Source organism: Sinohyriopsis cumingii, chromosome 3 (genome assembly GCF_028554795.1).
Source record: "Sinohyriopsis cumingii isolate HCF-2022 chromosome 3, ASM2855479v2, whole genome shotgun sequence".
In the NCBI taxonomy this organism is placed as follows: domain Eukaryota; kingdom Metazoa; phylum Mollusca; class Bivalvia; order Unionida; family Unionidae; genus Sinohyriopsis; species Sinohyriopsis cumingii.
The window spans coordinates 29,648,710-29,662,771 of NC_142963.1; the positions used below are offsets into that span (position 1 = coordinate 29,648,710).

At 34.2% G+C, this 14,062-nt stretch overlaps 1 protein-coding gene across 1 annotated transcript in view; it reads right to left on the minus strand.

The window, feature by feature from the left end:
• Positions 1-707: 707 nt before the first annotated feature.
• The window catches only part of LOC149802613 (centrosomal protein of 131 kDa-like), a 79,639-nt gene continuing 66,284 nt past the window's right edge, over positions 708-14,062 (minus strand). Inside the window, exons 19-20 of the mRNA XM_089951919.1 lie at positions 13,043-13,260; positions 708-10,915 (exon numbers count right to left, since the gene is read on the minus strand). Coding sequence (XP_089808045.1) covers positions 10,783-10,915; positions 13,043-13,260 — 351 coding nt within the window. The 3' untranslated portion in view covers positions 708-10,782. The remainder of the gene's footprint in view (positions 10,916-13,042; positions 13,261-14,062) is intronic.

The window sequence follows — 14,062 nt, forward strand, 5'->3', positions numbered from 1 at the left end:
AGCATCCCCTACAAGGATCAAAACTGGTTTTGTTGCTGTTGTAGGATTTAACGCCATTTTTTAGCACATGATATGCTATACATGGCGGCCAGTATTAATGGTGGAGGAAGAACCCAGGAAAACCCCAGAAAGAACCACCGACCCATGAGAAGCTACTGGCAAGCTTTTTCACATACCCACATTGACTGAATCTGAGACTCAAACCCACGCAGACAGAGGTGAGATGGCAGTGATCCGTAACGGAGAGTACTTTAGACCACTCAGCCACTCGGGGCCCCAGACTGGTTTTGTATTTGGATGAATACTCAGTGCATCCCAATGGGTCTTACATACTTTTCACATCTTATTCGCCTTTTGCTGATGTTTGCATTACAGCTAACTATGTTAAATGGATTAAAATAGCCTGAGCTAATTGCAAAAATGTAACAATGAATTTACAATAAATGCACATGTATGAACAAAGTCAGCCCTTTCTTGCCTCATCCTCAGAAGGAAGTTACACTGAAACCAACTTCAAACTGTTGCCCAGGACCTAGAAATACTGTTTGCGATGCCATGAAACTATATGTGTGTATCTACTGTGATATGCATGGATGCCAATGCCAGCTTTAGAGGGGAGTACTATACTATACATAGACAAGCTACAAAGGCAATAGCATACTTTATATTCTATACAAGGTAACAAAGTAAAGTACGATAAAAAGTACTAGCAGATAAAGACTGATTTAATTTTATTTCTACATATAATGTATCTGTATTTATCAAGAACACAATGGTGATGCTGATCTTGCCTCACCTATAATAGTAATAATATAAATGATATTCTACAGAGAAAAAAACACCAATAATATTATCGAAAGCACATTTGCAATGGTTTTTCAATGTACTTCCCCCACCATATATACTGTCCACAATGGACAGCCATGTATAGTATGTATCATATGCTGAAAAATGGCATTAAACCAATGAAACCACAAACACAACTTTGTTGTCATGATAACAGATAAAAATATTAAATGCCAAAAGTTGTTAGTAAAAAAAGGGACTTTTAGCATGTCTACCAAGTTTTGTTGAAATGCCCTGAATGGTCTGACAGTTATGCTTCAAAAATCAAAATATTTACTGACAGACAGACAGACAGATGGGGAGATAACAAATCTCTTTAAGTTATAGTCATCTTCAAACATTTAAAATAATTTAACCATTTTCATAAAATATGAACTTTGCATGAAAAGTATTGATCTCTCAAACCAAATTGAAGAAATTAACTTTATTTGCTGTTAAATGAAACATGTAAGGTCTTTTACACAGACTGCTGTTCAAACAACTGAATATAATCCAGAAAACAATCAGTGAAAGTTGTTGCCAACATTATAATTATGAGTTTCAAATACTTTAACAATACTGCTGGTAAATAAAATATCCCACAATGAACAAATCAAATAACTCTGCAGAAACTGGTGGGAAAAATAAAAATAACTCTAGGCTGTTGATCATCCATCTAAAAATATGTTTGTGGTCATGTACATGTCATTCTATACACAAGTATGTAATAAAAACCAGAAGTAAATGTACATATGAACCCACATTTGGCACAATCAACAACAAATGAATAATAAACATAACATGAAAAATAAACATGATTTGTAAAAATGGGTGCAACTGAAGACTGGATGACATCAACATGTTTATTTAGGATGCAAACTTAATTATCTACATTTTCAGTTTTAAAAAAGCAAATAAATAATGTTGAAGGGAATCCTGAAAATGTATTAAGATGACAAATTTAAATTGGGTTGTTGATTTGAACATGATTTGTGACTTGAGAATGATTCTACAATAATGAATAAGAAATATTAAATATTAGCATCATATAAATAATTGTCACTGAACAGTACTTCTAATTCATAATATGAAACCAAATCAAATATGCAAAAATGAAAGTAAAATATAGTGAGAGAACCAACAATAAAAAAATCAAGGGCAATAACTCATGTGCAAAGAGAGATTTAAACTTATCTTAAACATGTTAATCTAACAACAATATTAACACAAAAAGCTGAATAAATATTTTAAGGTTTAGCAAAGCACAATATGAGCCACAGATCTTGTAAAATGTCTTTACATAAATTTAATATGAGATAAAGTAGATACAGTTAAAACCTGTCCTAAGCAGATACTCTTGGGACTCTCTTATTCTTCTTACTTTGAAACATGTGTTTGCTAATTTAAGTTTTATAATATCAATATACAGCACTATAAAGAAAGTTCAAATTGAATCAACTGGGTTCTGATTCCCTGGTCTGGAACATTTTGATGGAATATTTTGTAAACTCTACAAAACACAAAACGAAATCATCCTGATGTTAATGGTGCCTTTATGAATGCATCAAATGGCTCTATCACAGTGATTCTTCTCACAGTGATCATTTCAAATTCTAACTTCATTACGATGTTAATAGTTCCTTTTTGAATACATCATATGACTCTATTTGATCATTTCAAACTAGAGAACTAACAACATAGCTCATTTTGATTGAATGTAACACAATACAACAAGAACTGTGGTTATTACAGGAGCAATACACAGATGACTCTGGCCTTAATACTTAATATTAATTTATTCTGGTGTAATATTTTCTAGTGCATTTTCCATCTGTATAAAATACACAAGTAAAGCATTATTTGAATTAACAGGTTAGCAATGACAAATCAACTTTAGTTAAAAAGCAGATCTGGCATTTATCAAAGGAACATTATAATCTATCTTAATTATATAAAACAGCTTGTATAAAAACATCAACAACAACAATATATTATAACAAAATCAAAGAAACTGCCTAAAATACTCAACGAATAAACATTATAATAAAAGCAAAAGTGAGTTAAAAATATGCATGTGATTTGGATCCTACTTTCAATTGCAAAAAGCTGTTGTTTGATAAGATACATCTTTCAAACAGATTTATGTTCATGCATTGGCATCTGACTGCAACTGAGAATCATTGTTGCTATATTATACCACAGTACAACCAGATCCGAGTAGTCTCTGCTATAAGCAACCACCTGTAATTTATAACCCAAACTGTTGTGCACAGATCTATATTGATAAATGCATTGGCATATGTGATTAAAATGATCAGTTACTATTATTTCTTTTGGTAAAATATGTGTTTCAACACTGCTATGAATAACTGTATTGTAAAAATAGATATCAATACTACAGACTTGTATTTAATTCTGTGTAATGACAACTGCTGCTGGCAGAATGAAGGCTGTTCCAAACTGAGATGCACAAAAGACGGGAAAAACTTGCTAAAACTGTATTATGAAGACTGTAAACCATACTTACATTATTAAAAGGATCAGCAATCAAGGATGTGCATAGTCAGTTCAAAAATTCATGTTTAGCAAATACCTGCACAATACCAAAAATGTCATAATGAGAGATATTCTCACACCGCTTTTCACCATGGTGTATGCATACATCCTTAAATTACTTGACTGTGGTAAATAAAGTCTTTATGTCTTCTCTTATTATGTCATTTATTTTGCTGGGTAAGTTAACTCTATATTTACTGTAAAAATCTGTATTCTTTGTTGCTTTATCGATGTTCTTGTTATTAAAACCTGCAAGGATGAACATGCCATGGTCAGAGATCTCATCAGCTGTTCACCTGACCATCTGTTGATCCTTCTGTTTACTGAGCTATTATTTATGTTGCAGGTGACTTAGGTTAGGTTTTAACTTTTGACAGTAAATACATTTTGCAAATAAGATTTAGAAATTTGACTTTATCATTTATGCACAGGATACACAAGTCTTAACTTATAGTTAACTTTGCAATTCCTGTATCATTATAACAATAGATATTGTGATATTCAAACTGTACTATATAAATTTTCAACATGAATGCATGCAATATTTTAACAAGAACTATTAATAAAGAACAAAATATAGGTAAAAACACTTGTATAATGCAATTTCAAGGAGTTCGATTAGTAATAAATCTATGGCATTAGTTTACCAATGCAAACTTATTTAGTTGAAGAAACTATTGACCAGAATGAATCAAAATATATTAATGGTATTATTTAAAAAATATATTCAAATATTTAGACGATTAATAACTGTTAAATTAAAAAATACTAACAGTCTATGAACTTAAAAAGTGTTTGCAGCCATTATTTAGGGAGCTAGATATAGAGGGCATCAAAGACTGCCATTATTTAGGGAGCTAGATATAGAGGGCATATGAGACTGCCATTATTTAGGGGGCTAGATATAGAGGGCATAAGAGACTGCCATTATTTAGGGAGATAGATATAGAGGGCATAAGAGACTGCCATTATTTAGGGAGCTAGATACAGAGGGCATAAGAGACTGCCATTATTTAGGGAGCTAGATACAGAGGGCATACGAGACTGCCATTATTTAGGGAGCTAGATATAGAAGGCATAAGAGACTGCCATTATTTAGGGAGATAGATATAGAGGGCATAAGAGACTGCCATTATTTAGGGAGACAGATATAGAGGGCATAAGAGACTGCCATTATTTAAGGAGATAGATATAGTGGGCATAAGAGACTGCCATTATTTAGGGAGATGGATATAGAGGGCATAAGAGACTGCCATTATTTAGGGAGCTAGATATAGAGGGCATAAGAGACTGCCATTATTTAGGGAGATAGATATAGAGGGCATAAGAGACTGCCATTATTTAGGGAGATAGATATAGTGGGCATAAGAGACTGCCATTATTTAGGGAGATAGATATAGTGGGCATAAGAGATTGCCATTATTTAGGGAGCTAGATATAGAGGGCATAAGAGACTGCTATTATTTATGGAGCTAGATACAGAGGGCATACAAGACTGCCATTATTTAGGGAGCTAGATATAGAGGGCATAAGAGACTGCCATTATTTAGGGAGCTAGATACAGAGGGCATATGAGACTGCTATTATTTAGGGAGCTAGATACAGAGGGCATACGAGACTGCCATTATTTAGGAAGCTAGATATAGAGGGCATAAGAGACTGCCATTATTTAGGGAGCTAGATACAGAGGTCATAAGAGACTGCCATTATTTAGGGAGCTAGATACAGAGGGCATACGAGACTGCCATTATTTAGGGAGCTAGATATAGAAGGCATAAGAGACTGCCATTATTTAGGGAGATAGATATAGAGGGCATAAGAGACTGCCATTATTTAGTGAGACAGATATAGAGGGCATAAGAGACTGCCATTATTTAAGGAGATAGATATAGTGGGCATAAGAGACTGCCATTATTTAGGGAGATAGATATAGAGGGCATAAGAGACTGCCATTATTTAGGGAGATAGATATAGAGGGCATAAGAGACTGCCATTATTTAGGGAGATAGATATAGTGGGCATAAGAGACTGCCATTATTTAGGGAGATAGATACAGTGGGCATAAGAGACTGCCATTATTTAGGGAGCTAGATATAGAGGGCATAAAAGACTGCCATTATTTAGGGAGATAGATATAGTGGGCATAAGAGACTGCCATTATATAGGGAGATAGATATAGAGGGCATAAGAGACTGCCATTATTTAGGGAGCTAGATATAGTGGGCATAAGAGGCTGCCATTATTTAGGGAGCTAGATATAGTGGGCATAAGAGACACTTTTATACATGGTTTATGCAGCCTTGATGTTCACTTCATTCAAATGGATAGAAAAATTAAGAAAATGTTCATTTTCCAGTTTTTGTTATTTCATTCATGTTTCATTCCACTCTTGTCCTGTATCAATAATATTTGTTTGCATTGCCTCAGAAAATATTGCAATTTATTGATGCATCAATGATGTCAAGCAATCAATTTCCCTTTAATCAACTTATAATTAAAAAAATCTGTATGTCATTAGCAAAGGTAGCATCAATGCAATGAATAGGAATCCAATTGTGTTTACAAAGACAAACAATAAAGAAAACTGTAAATAATAATTTTTAAAAAATTATGCTTCAGACCAAGGTCTATTCACATGTGTAGCACTGAAGAGGAAACTGGCGCAAACACATTTAAACATATAGCAATTTAATTGTTGGTTCATGAGTGGGAGGCATAACAATGTTCATAGAAACCAATTTTTCCTAGTAAAATATGTTTCTTCAAGAATACTTACCCAATTATAATACCTTAGAAGAACTACTACTACCTCGCAAATCCAGCCCTCCCAGATACTGCTTTTAGCTAAAGGGACCTTTAAAGTTGACTACCGGGTACTGACATATGTGGTAGTCAGGCCCTTAGGTATAAGACTTGGCAACCTTTTGGTTACTTTTGGAGTGGAAGGCATGATCTTTATAGATTAACTGTGGGGAGGCTGGGAGGGTTTATTGTATTATGACTGGGTAAGTATTCTTGAAGAAACATATTTTACTAGAAAAAATTGGTTTCTTCTTCAAATACATTACATCATAATACCTTAGAAGAAAAGGTAAGAGGTGGACAGAGGTACATCCCTTTATCACAGAGATATCATGTCCAGTCCCCTAAGGTATATGAGCAGCTACAAGGTAACCCAACTGGAGGGGACTCCATCTGTCTGGATGCGGCTTCAAAAGAGACCCCCACAAATACAACAGAATTCGTGAAGCCGCATCTTAAGCTGTCGATCGATCTGGAAGGGTGACCTGATGAGCAGTGGATATAGGAGCTATCAGACTGAATTGGGCCCTCTGGGATGACAGATCTCGGAGATAAAAGCAAGAGAATTTGGTCTCCAATCTCCATCCTTGTGAAGTTGTATAGGCTACATGTGCCAGTAACTAAGTGCATGTTAAATATGATGAAATGTTCATGCACATAAACATGATTCGAATGTTGCCCAAAGAAACATGCACGCACGGGATGCGACTGAATAAAACATGTATTGATCACTGACCTCTACTTGTCCAACCAAAGTGGAAGAAATACAGAAATGTATACGAGTGTCTATATTACACACACACAAAAAATACCTTCACAGAAAAGGGAAATGAGGCACTTTTAAAGAGACATACACAGTAGGTGCAACAATATATATTATGAGGCAATACACGCAGGGAAAAAAGCCCACAGACCACCCCTACAAGTACAAACACTGAAGCTGGCACCCAGACACTATGAATGCCTTGGAATAGAAACTCATTGTTATGTACCCATTTGTAATGGAATTACATATATATAGGAGTTATAAAAGCACTGGAGACTTGCATGTACAAAATAATCATAGCCCAAACTGAATGTGAAGTCACTTAGGTTCCACGTGCCAGTAACTAAATGTGAGATGATGACAAAGTGTTAGCAACTTCTAAAGGCAGAACTTTTTGTGACAGAAAGAGAAAAAGTTGGAAATATAGAATCATGGAGTATACTTTCCTTAGAAGTGAAAAACTCCCCCAACCTTTAGTGATAAATTATATTCCACAAAGACCTGGCTTTTGCAAGGTGTCTCATGACAAAGTGTGCTTCTTGGCACGAGTGGAAGAAGTAACCGAGACATTCTTAGGCCTTGCCGCCAAGTCTTATACTTAATGAGAGATCATTCTGCACGACAAATAGGCTGGCAGATAACTTTTAGCTTCAAAGACTTCAGCTAAAAGTAGTATCTGGGAGGGTTGGATTTGCAAGGTAGGTATTAGTAGTTCTCCTAAGGTATTATGATTGGGTAACATATTTGAAGAAGAAATATGTCATTTGTTAAAATACTATTTCACCAGATTCAACATCACTATAAAATAAATACACCTTTTAAAGGTTTGAATCACTGATATATCACAATTTCATACAAGAAAAAAAGCAGTAACACCACTGTCATATGAAACACCCAACGAAAGAGTTTTTCCCTACTAATGACCTTGACATTTGAGCTAGGTACTTGACTATTATATGATAGGGTGTGGACCTGGACTAAGTTTCACTAAAATATCTGTATTAAAAAAAATAGTCTGTCAGTGAATAAGAAAACAGCCAATTTACTTATATTACAAGGCTTTGTAAGCAAGAGTTGACCACTCTGGTGGCCTAGTAGATAGAGCATCCACCTTGGATGCAGGAGGGCGTGAGTTCAAACCCTGGCTGAGTCATACCAAAGACTTATAAAAATGGTACTAATAGCTGCCTCACTAGGTGCTCAGCATTAAGAGGTTAGTGTTAGGACACGTTGGTATGGTGTCAGAATAATGTAACTGGGTGGGACACGATGCCCTAGTGCTAGACATCACTATAAACTGCCACACTGCAGACATCATAGCGATATGACTGCAAAATTGTTAAAGCTAAGTACACACACACAAACAAGAGTCCCTTGAAAGGTCCAATGCTCTATGGGCTGAAAAGAGAGAGACAGAAAGAGAACAAAAGCCATATTGGCTATTAGGTCTTCATTATTTCATTTAGTATCAACTATATATTATAAGAAGTGACCAGTTGGACAGGTTTGACCATACTTGTCCTGATAATAGCAAGATTAAGAGCATGACTTGATAGCATCATCTTTGCAAGAAAATATAAAGAATGAACCAAGACATGATCATGGTATGAAGTTCATTGCAAGCAAATAAAAACAGACAACATAAACTGTTATAGCATTATCTTGCAACCAAAATGGTAACTAAACTATAATGATATGGTCTTCAATTTAACTATCACACAGATAATTAATTTCTCTTGACTTTCCCAACAAAATAATACAAATTATTGGACAGTTTTTCTTCCACTCAAAAGCCATCACATATGTATAACATAATCTAAACTTAAAACGTAAAAAAATGGAATACATGTGTATCTGATGCAACTGTTACAAAACAACTACTCTGAAGAGGTACATGTTTTGCAATTTAAGAGTACAAATATTTACCTTACAAACTCATGCTTGTAACTAATAGTTTGCAACATAAAAAGTATTCAATGATTACCTAAAATCTTATATTGACTGTGTATAATTCACATATTTGCATTATACATTTTAAGTAATGTTAGTAAAAGGAAACAGTTCTACTAAAAATATGTTCGTGATCATACAATGCATAATATTTACTCTCATTGTCAACTGAATGAAATCATGAGGTACCAATTTTCTTCAATTTTGTGGTTGGTACAAACAATGAATTTAAAGTTCCATTTTCCTAATCAATAAATTAAGTACTGATGAAAATATCCTCATAAAAATTGATACTAATGAAAATGAATGAATTCATCGCATTTGCAGATGAGGACTGTACAACTTATAAAATGCCGATATTTATCACAGAATATAACAGAGAATATCTCTACAACCTTAAAAAGGTTTGTTACAGAGGGTTATTGGACTCTACGACATATATAATGCATATGTTTGTCACTGAGTGTTATAAGGACTCTACATCCTATAAAATGTATATTATTTGTCACTGAGTGTTATAAGGACTCTACAAGCTATAAAATGTATATTTTGTCACCTTGTGTTATAAGGACTCTACAACCTATAAAATGTCAATATTTGTCACTGAGTGTTACAAGAACTCTACAACCTATAAAATGTATGTTTGTCAATGAGTGTTCTGTGTGTGTTTGTGTGTGATTAGGATTTTTAACATAGCTTTAACAATTTTTCAGTCATACTGCTATGATGTCTGCAGTGTAGCAGTTTATAGTGATGTCTAGCACTGGGGCATCATGCCGCAGACACGTAGCATGATGTCCCACCCAGTTACATTATCCTGTCACCAGGCCGACCAGTCCTAACACTAACCTCTTAATGCTGAGCACCAAGCGAGGCAGCTGTTAGTACCATTTTTGTAAGTCTTTGGTATGACTCGGCCAGGGTTCAAACCCACGACCTCCCGCTTCTGAGGCAGACGCTCTAACCACTAGGTCACCAGAGCAGTTAATGAGTGTTATAAGGACTCTGCAACCTATTAAATGTATATTTGTTGCTGAGTGTGATATGGACTCTACAACCTATAAAATGTCAATGTTTTCACTGAGTGTTGTAAGGACTCAACAACCTATACAAAATCAGTGTTTGTCATTGAGTGTTGTAAGGACTCAACAACATATAAAAATCAATGTAAGGACTCAACAACCAATAAAAAGTGCATGTTTGTCAGAGAGTGTTATAAGGATTCTACAGCCTATAAAATGTCTTTGTTTGTCATTCTCTGTCAAAGATAAGAACTCTACATCCCATAAAATGATGAATTAGCTATAAAACTGATTACCCTCCATGTATGCAGAAATATGTCTCAGGTGGGATTGTCCAAACTAATTGTATTAATACAATGATCTTCACTATTTCTCTTTGCTTTAATGCATATACTCTGACAATTATATTTCTACCAAAGACTATTTATATGGCCATACAAGGAAAAGATAAGCCACTTGCCTGTGTGCACTGAACCATTCAACAATGATGCAACAAACACTTTACAAAGGCTTTCATAACATTAAGTACTGATTGTTTAGGCTGCTACAACTGCAAACTGTTTCTTTCTTATGTTTAAACATTGATCTGCTTACTTTAATAAACTACTGTTAATATATCACAACTGGAACTCTATTCTACATGTTTGTGCCAAATAATGCACATAATGTTCCATGAGTCACATTTCTGTCAAAGGGAATGAACGTTTCAATAATCATATCCAAGGTGTTTTACTGCCATATAGGAACACTTGCAGAATTCAACATGTCTGTGAATTTATAACCCAGTTGGTTCTCAGTCTCCTGGAAGCAGATAAACCTATCTTGTGCAATTAAAATTTTGTACAGATTGGTGTTGCATTCTCATTTTCCCAGCAGTTGTTTTCTTTGTTGCTGTAGTAAACCCTCCAGATGATCTGCTCTCTTTAAGGCAGCTTGGTACTGCTGTTTCAGCTGATTCACAACTTCTTCCTTCTTCACTATTGCTTGTTTCACTCTGAAATATACATATGTCGATGATTTTTCTACATGTACAATCTGAATATTTATTCACGATGTATACACTGGCATAGTAAAGTAACCAGAACATCAAATATCTATAAGGTTAGTATTTAACAACACAATTCCAAGGGGACACTGTGTCCTTCTATTGTCCAAATCTGATGGACACACAAAATTTCAAACGGACAAAGAAAAATGTGCTTATAATCAGTATTTACCCAAGTGAACGCGGAGTATAAATAAGTATTCATTTGACCCTTCAGGCTAGAAATTTATTAACAGACTGGTTTCCTGTCTTTACTCCTATGCAAAAGTTTTTCCCCAGAAAAAAAGCAAGTGGACACCAGTCTACAATCATTTATCCCAGGCAGCACATGGTAAGTTACACAGCCACCCATTACTGTGACCTTGCACTCAGTACATACATAGATGAGTTAAATCGTAAACTAGGTCAGTGTGACGTAAGCCACCAAATGTGTTGTTTCTTAACAATTTTAGTTTTGCTGATATGTCATTGGTAAATCCTTCTAGGTTTAAGGAAATTATTAAAGATATGTGAACAGTACGCATTAGAGAATGACATCATCTATTATATTAAAAAAATCAGTATGCATTTTTTTTCAGTCAACTTTCAAATTACCATCACCTCCCCTTTGTACATCTTAATGGCAATGCTCTTACATATGTCAACAGTTATACGTATTTGGGTCATATTTCAAAATCCAATCAGTCTGATAATGATGATATGATGAGACATTACCAATTTTTGTGTACTCAAACAAACATGGTTCTACATAAATTTAAGAATTGTTCACTGAATATTAAAATTAGATTATTCAAATCTTATTGCTGCACAATGTACTGTGCTCCTCTGTGGAAAAATTTTAGTGGATGTATGAAAAGAAAACTAGTTATTGGTGATAATAATAGTCTTTGTTTTCTATTAGGCCTTCCTAGATGGAACAGTGCCTCAAACATGTTTGTAAATTATAATGTATTCAGTTTTGATGAAGTAATGAGAAAGTATGTATTCTCAATGATGACAAGAATATCTAATAGTAAGAACTGTATACTGAAATCTCTTTGGAACTATGACATTCATTTAAATTCTCTTATTACTAGTAGATGGAACAAATTACTCTTTAAATGCGCCACTTAATTTCATTCTTAATGATACATGGTACAGTCCATTGTTGTCGATGTATCTGTATACCACCTGTACATGTGATGTATATCGTTTATGTTTACAATGTTTTTACTTTATATCTATATTTTAATTTAGATGTATGAACTATGTAGTCTGAAATAAAGAATTCTTACCTTATCTTAATTTCAAACCCAACAAGAACAAATACTGCTCAACAAGTTCTTAACACATACATCTGCTGACAATTCACACATATGAAAAAACATTCCCATGTGAATTTTGCAATTTCCCCCCTCAAGATTATAAACTTAAAAGATGATGGATGAAAATGTATTCCCATGGAATACATAAGGGTCAAGACTTGTGGAAACACAGAACATAGAATTTTTGAAATCTCACGATACTGCACTCGAGGTGCAACAATGGAGGATGAATTTCCTCCCTTTGTTCTTCTCCACCCCTCCCATGCCCATAATAGCACTGATTTGTGTAGTCACTTGTACTCATTACATACTCATTCAACAAAAACTTCAACTAGACAATCAACAGAATTTTAAAAAAGTATTTTTGTCTTTCACTTCCTTACCTAAACCTGTCTGAAGAAAATTCAGGTGATAGCAGCAACATATTACTAAATGGTATATTTAGGGGGCCTGGATAGCGATGTGGTAGTGCTTTCACTCTGCACCTCTATCATTCTGGGTTAAAGCATTGATTCTAGAATATATGTGCCTACTCATAAACAATGATGATTTCCATCTGGTACTCTAAATTTCCTTAAACTCAAAGATTACCTGATGGCAGCATCTGAAATGTTAATAGTGTGTTGTTTGGAAGTTGTTTAAATAAACATTGATGTAACTAAAACTGTCAATAAACTAGAAGTTTAATCATAAAGATACTGTGGGATCAAACTGTACAAAAATAGTTATATCTTTTACGAGTAGTTCTGAAACTTTAAAAAAAAATAAGCACCTCTTGTGAACCTCCTCCATTTCGTTGTCTTTGTTTCTCTTAACCTCCTCCATTTCTTCTTTAGCCCTGTTCAGTTCAATTCTATGCCTTGCTTTCAACTCCGATATTTCATTTTTAATTCTCTTATTTTCTTCATCAGTGGCCACGAGCCTGTCAGCAAACTCCTGGCGAATGATGTCAGACACTCTGTCTCTCTCTCTATGCATTTTATCAGTTAACTGAAACACAAAAAAGATAACCGATGAATCTTGTTTAAATTTTCTGAATTTAAACTTTTAACACAATTTGATTTATGACAACATTTAGACTTACAACATAAAACTTAAAACAATAACACTGTAATTAATGATAAGCAGTTTGAAATCTTTGGAAAGAATTTAGTATGCATGATCAATTCTTGGTTGGAAACTTTGAATATTTCTTAAGAATACTGAGCAGGTGATCGCTGATGACAGAATGTTTATATAATAAAATCAATCCATGCATTACAATTCTGGCTAGAAATGACAGGTGGCTGCTCATAACAGATGTCGTTGATAACAGGTTTTACTGTACAAATAAATTCTGCAACTATTTCTGGATGAATAAAATTCCTTCCTTCACATACAATGCAAAAGTTTATAGTTTTGTTTTTCTCCATTTCTGTAAATTTTATACCTCTTACAAAACCTCTCATATTTTTGGAAGTGTCAAAAAGAAATATTGTAAACAAATTCATAGAATTGTATTGGCAAAGGAGCTTGTATAAATTGTCTACTGCAAATAATAATCATGCTGTTATGAATTTTCCAATAAGCTGAAAACCTCTATTGAAATTCATGAGAAAAATTGCCTTTATACTTTATCATTCTATGACACCCTATTATCACAAATAAAAAAAGACTTTACAAATTGTTTGCTACATAACAAGAGGGTACTTCATGTTCCTGTAGTTTGTTATGAGCTCTGTGAAAGAGTTATCTGCTACAATAATGGCTAAGTTGTTGTTGTTGTTGTTGTGGGGTTTAACGCCATTTTTCA